A 6,849-nucleotide genomic window follows, 5' to 3' on the forward strand; every position below is an offset into this window, starting at 1 on the left:
ATGTATACATACCATCAATTATTATGTAATTAGACAATTCATTTAATAAGTTTTCAACGTAAAACATTTTTTACGTCATATAAAATTATATAATAAACTAACATTTTTAAAGATTTAATTTTAATTCTTATTTTTGTAATAATGTTTTCTTGAAATACTGATTAGGGAGTATCAATATATTTATGTATATTAATTTGTATAATGATAATATATTGCACACCTAAGAAATGGAATGACTTAAAATGGTTACTTACATACTTTCTAATATACAGCAAATACAAGCATTGGCATAAAGTCAAATTTGAGAGTATGCGTGAGTGCGGATAAAAAGATTTCTTCTATCTCTAATTGATTTGAGCTATGAATTGGCAATTTATTTGTAGACACAATCTTAAATGTTAATTTTGGTTCGCGTCGCCAATAGGTCTTTTTTAAAAAATCATAAAAAAATGTAAATGTAAATGTCCATAAATGAGACAACTTTGTTATCTTTCGACACGTAATATGTACAATGCTAATTGCAAGAGTTTATTATCATGAACATTGGTGAAAGTTAACATAGAACCAACATTACTAAACACAACTTTTGTTTACAGAACTCAATATCTCATTTGCATTAAACTACTTGCTAGAAACTTGCCAAACTTATAAGGAGCAAATAATACTTGATTCCCATGATGAAATGTTACCTGCTTCCCGATGAGATTTCATTGCTAAATTCGTTCGCGAAGATGTAATACATTTGCGAATATATGCTCTATGAAATGTGAAGTTCTCTGAAAAGATTTTAAATTTTGTTAGAATTTAAAAATTTCTTTAATATAACTTATATATTATAGTTTTAATTATTTTTATCCTTAATATTAAAAAATTAGCTTTTTGTTTCATGTTATTTCTTTATATAAAAATTTCTTATTAGAATAGATATTTTTAAATATTTGAAATGCAGAGAAAATAAACAATTTTGCTCAAAAAAATAATAATAATAAAATAAAATAAAATTTTGAATCCATCTTAATGTAAGCAGAAAATATAAGATTTCACGGAAAAAAATCTGTTTCAATACACGAGAGTTTATGATGACCAACGACACGAGGTAGCAATTTGGTTCTTGAAGTTCGCGAGCAAATTCGTCCATGTCGAAAGACGGCCAAATCTCATTCCACGAATATTATTCACTCGTTACGAGTTGAAGCAGAGTTTCTATCAAGTAGTGTCACTTGGATAAGACGTTCTTTAAACGAAAGTTACATGATTACGTGAAACTTTGTAGTTCTCCTTAGATTTTGCCACTGGGGATACAGAGATTCTCGGAAAACTGTCTGCAGTTGAATCTCTCGCTTTAAGTTTATTCGCAAATAGGTTTTTCTTTGATCCCACGCGGAATCTGTCACATCTTTTTTTACGAACGTTTGGATTTCATCGTCAGAGAGTTTCAGCTCGCGAGATCCGAGATGAACTAAAGGTAATGTGATTTTTCGATACATGATTTCGATAAGATGTCTAGAAAAGAAAAAAAAATTCAAAGTGTTTTAACTTCTTCCAAACAGCTTTGCAAAAATGTCGGTTTACAATAGTCACGTGGCGTGGCAGATGAGAATCTGAAAATATCGTCTTACATTTTCGATAATCAGAAGAGCTATGAGAATCAGTATGGTGTTGGTTGACGTAGTCGCCGTGGAATTTCGTCGATCGCCTCCATGCATGGCTGCCGATTTCTCTTCCTCTGCGAAAATAGATGAGATTCTTTGAGAGAATCAAACGCGAGCGAGAGAAATGCAATTGGATACAGAATGCTTGAAATATCTGGTCAAACTTTGGCAGTTGATGTTTGAATTTTCCACCGATTATTCTCTGTTGAGAATATGTTGTCTAAATATTGAGCAAATTACAGGTTTCTGAATTGCAGTACATTAAACGAAAAGTATATTAAACTAAAAACAAATTTATTAAATAACAAGTAAGTTTAAAATGAAAAATAATAAATAGGAGCTGAACAGGATCTAAATGTTAATTAATGTTTATATAACAATTATTAATCGTACAAACGTTTCAACTTTAATTATAAGTTCATTTACAGTATTTTCATGATTATTTTCAAATATGCTCAGAGTACGAAAATTATAATTAAATCTTCGATTATTACAATATTATGATTCGGTTACACGACCAGCACGATCAATTTAAAAAGAGATTTTGTTTTTTAATATGGCAATTTGCGACACATCTTTTAATTACAGATTTATAACATAATCGCAAATCGCCATATTCAAAAACAAAACTTCTATAAAAAAATATATATGAAAATATGAAATTAAGTTTATTTTAATAATAATGATTTAAATTTGCAGATATAATGTAAAGAATATAATTATTATTGAATAGGTTAGATAGCTCCACTCAGTTCCGAAGAGATATACCTAATTGAATCGGTCCAACAGACCCATCTTAATTCCGGAAGGTTAAACATCCAGGAATCGAAGGATTAATGAGTCACGAGATGCCCGCCGAACAATTGCTCACCTTCAATGACATGTAGCACGATGTGAGCCGGTCTGGCGTTGTTTGGCAAACATGTGTAATTCGCACCATGTGAGAGCTTCACCTTCTCCACGATGAATACGGAGCCGTTTCCCTTAAGCTCGAATCGAACACCGGGCTCGTTGTCGTAGTTTATCATGCGCGTCTCGCGATACCAAAACACGTAATTGGGCGATTCTGCGGCTGCCATCAACTGGCACTCCAAACGCAGGCTGGAACCCTGCTTCACGTGGAGATCCGGTCCACCCGGTATCACCGAATACGCCTCCGTGATATTCAATCGTATGAATCGCTGTTGCATTGGTTCCGTCTGAATCTATTTTATTAGAACATCACGAAACGAATCTATGATTTATAAAATACATATTGTTCTTCAAGTATCATATCAATTCCTTACTTTAAAAGTGATGTACAAAATACTCAAAAAATAAGTTTTTCAGAAAAGGAGAAAACTATTTTTCAACTTGACAAAAAATTATCAAACAATATAAGCTCGACAAAGAATATATTCTTAGCAAATATCATTTTCATTTCACAATCCTTAAAAAACCACCCTTCTTGAATTGTGACTTTTTTTTTTATAAAATTAAATTTATTTTTTATGTTTGTCAGGATAATATTTATATAACTCATTTATGGTAATAATTAAAAGATCGCGTTTTCAGTAGTGTTACTTTTGAAGTTAATGAACGATATATATCGCGATGTTCCCATATGATAGAAAGCACAAGAAAGAAAAAAATAGCACATAGAGAAAGAATATTTCCAGTGGTATTTCAGATCTAATTATATTAGATTTAATTATATTAGAATATAACTGAGTTAAGTATACAGATCACTAAAAGATATGCTCAACAAATACCAAGGAAATTTTGTTATTATTTGATAAAATGGTTTAACAAATCAGATATTACCACTGTCTGACCACGATTGGTTTTCACTACTGATTGAACTGGTAAATACTACCATTTGATGCACGCGATTTAGGAAAGATCGGAACAATGTAAATCCAGTGATTGTCTCACTTGTTATTTTTTTAGTTGAAAAATTCCGTAAAGACAAAAGAAAAACTGTGCTTGGTAAGAAACAGTCGATAGCAATATTTATCGAAATAACTCGCTTGATTTTTTATTTCAGAATCTTAGATTTGTCTTCATAAGAAAAAAGGTGCTTATTGTTTTTAAAACTTTACTTACAATCAGTATGAAATTATAACGTAAATTTTTATTTTGATGATTTAATATTAATTGTGAACAAATATTTTTTTATTTTTTATTTTTTTCTAACTTTTTTCTAAAGAATCTTCAAGTGAAAGATAATTGCTTTTTTAAGATATTACAAAGAGTCAATTAATTTAGTCTAATATCTTGTTGTCAACTATTTTGAGAGAAAAGTACAGAAAATTTAGATAATGGTTAATCTCGTATTCTATGATAAAATTAAGATGGTCATGATAGTTATTAAAAGTTTTTAATATTAATATGATCGTATTTAATTAATATTAGAAACTTTTAATAACCATGACCGTCCTAATTTTATCGTAAAATACGAGATTAACTGTCGTCTAAACTTTCTGGAGTTTTCTTTCAAAATAAGTGACAACAAGATACATTTTCAGGTTTTATAAGGAAATCTTTTCGGGTTATTTTTTCGTGAACATTACCTGACATTCGTAAAGACCTGCATCTTCGTGATTCACGTTTTTAATCAGTAGATTCCAGCCAGGACCGTTTGAGACAACGAAACGCGTATCTATAGAATGTGTGCTTCTACCCACTGTAAGTAGTTGTCTGTCTTTTCTCCTGATCCACGTTACCTAAAATATGAATTTTATTCATCAATTCGTTGCTACCATTCGTTTTATTAAATATTCCAAGTTAAATTATATCAACTGCATAAAAGATACATTAATTCTCCGGAGTTAAAAAAATTTGCAATACAGTTATTAACGGTGGATCTATGAGGCTCATTTAATTTATTGTATGTTAATTAAAAGGCATTAATTAAGAAGCAAAAATGATATAAGTCGTATATGTAAAAAAGAATGAATATTAAATATATTTTAATAAGAATAATGCAAATTTATATAGCTGTGAAATAAAGAAAATTGAATTAATTGTTTAACAAATTTTTAACATTTTTACAAAGAAATTTATAATTAAGCGAAAGTTTAATAGACCTATAGTCTGCTCCAGAGGATTAAGTATGTTTTTACTTCAGCAAATATCTAATTACTATAAAATTTAATTGTAAGTTGTGCTTTTATTTTACATGTATAAATATACACTTAATAATGGGTTCCAAAATTACTCACTATAATTGTTATAATTTTACATGTAATTTTTACAGCGCAGACACAGATGAATATCAAATAATACATGAATACATAACGCAGGAAATATATAATGAAAATTTATTATGATGTTCTATGCGTACATGCATTATTACTTATTCTAATACGCTGTATTATACGCGCAGTTTTACAAGCCATCCCAGATTTTACCGAGTCATTCGATTATCATATTCATAAAACACAGCATTTCGTATTCCTTACACCGAATTACAGTCATATTATTCCGTCTTTTTAGTTACCAAACGAGGAACATAGAGCTGCGAATTACATTCAAAATAAAATGAATAAAACAAAATAAAATTCTAGAAACGCAACCATTTTGTATTATTTATTCGTATGCCGGCAAAATGTACGACCGTCTTTGCCGAAACGACCTAGATCTGTATGTATTACTTTGCTGGCACTCGATTAAATTTTCAACCCCGCGATGCTCCCGCAAGCGATAGGAACAGAAGTATCTACTTGACAGATCTTCTGAAATATCCAGCGCAATGCTTTGCTAGAAATATATTGCGTGAGTCTCGCTCTGTTGACTTCAAAGATAGACATCGACGGTTATTTATGGAAAATGTCACCAAGATAGAAATAGATCTTTCGCAGAATCTCAAGATATTCTTATGCATCAGCAAGAAAGTCCCTCTATCGCGAATTTAGATTTATTGCAGATATTTTCAATCCCTGAATCGTTAGGTGTTATTCGTGCTGTACAATAAGATATCGCATTATATATTGTACCTTATGTAAGAAAATACTTTTGAGTTCTTCTTTACGGTTATCTCATGCCTATTGTCACTAAGAGAGGAAACTGTAAATTATTTAAAAAATTGAATTCAACAACACTATTTCCTTTTCCATGCAAAGAGAATGAAATCTTTGTGAGAAGATTGTGGGTTTGGTACTATGTCCAATTTTTGTCTCTCTCGCGGCACAATCTCTTCGCCAACTTTTTCGCATCTTATATCAGTGCAGAAAATGCATATCCATTGTCATGCGGCTGACGTTGCACGATGATGAGCGACTTTATGTTAATGTTTGTATTTTATGGCACAAATTCTAGAAGTAATGGCTGAACTTTCAGCTGATATTGGGGAATTAATGAGCATACAACTTTTGAAGATATTTGGCGAACATCATACGAGTTCATTAGATATCATGTATGTCGCACTGTTTATTATAGATAACAGCGACCGAGTTCGAGACATATTACTAACGCTAATCAAAGCTAGTTGTTATATTAAATCTTTCTTGTTTTCTTATAAATAAAACAATATATAATAAAAAAATATTTGTTAAATGTAATGAATATCTATAATTTTGTAATAATTTTGATACAAATTTGATACAAATTTGAATATAAATATATTATAGATGAATAAATCTCTATATTTTGTCTTTTTTGTATCTTTATTAATTTTCTTATAATTAGATATTATTAATTATGTTTAGCAATAATAAAATAGAGAATGTGAATTACATGTATATAGTAAATGTAAATGAATTATTATTAATGATTTATTATGAAATTACTATTCATAAATATTATAAAATATGTCGGTGTATTTTTTATTTGCTGATGTAATAATTATAAATATTTTTTTTATAAAGTTTGTTTAATATATATTAATTAATATATATTAATAAATATGTGTATTATAGCCCATACGGAAAATATGACCATAGGCTGTAATTTCTCGAATTGCTAAATAACAATTGCTAAATAATGTATTTTTGTAATCATTCTCAAAGATAATCAATATTTATAGTAGTTATGTGCATACACTATTCGAAATAACAATATTATGAATATTATATGATATTTTGTTTTCGAATGCCTGTAAAATTTTGCATATGTCCATTAAAAGCTAGTATAACGTCAAATTACAGTTTAATTGTTGTAATCAACATACAGAACGAAGAAGATAAATTATATTTTATCTATTATGTTATTTATTTTA

General features: G+C 29.3%; 1 protein-coding gene across 1 annotated transcript in view; it reads right to left on the minus strand.

The window, feature by feature from the left end:
- Window positions 1-1,577: 1,577 nt before the first annotated feature.
- LOC105621451 overlaps window positions 1,578-6,849 on the minus strand; it is a 46,265-nt gene continuing 40,993 nt past the window's right edge. Inside the window, exons 2-4 of the mRNA XM_012202919.1 lie at window positions 4,205-4,357; window positions 2,524-2,857; window positions 1,578-1,726 (exon numbers count right to left, since the gene is read on the minus strand). Coding sequence (XP_012058309.1) covers window positions 1,578-1,726; window positions 2,524-2,857; window positions 4,205-4,357 — 636 coding nt within the window. The remainder of the gene's footprint in view (window positions 1,727-2,523; window positions 2,858-4,204; window positions 4,358-6,849) is intronic.

This window comes from Atta cephalotes, assembly GCF_000143395.1.
Source record: "Atta cephalotes unplaced genomic scaffold scaffold00033, whole genome shotgun sequence".
Classification (NCBI taxonomy): Eukaryota; Metazoa; Arthropoda; class Insecta; order Hymenoptera; family Formicidae; genus Atta; species Atta cephalotes.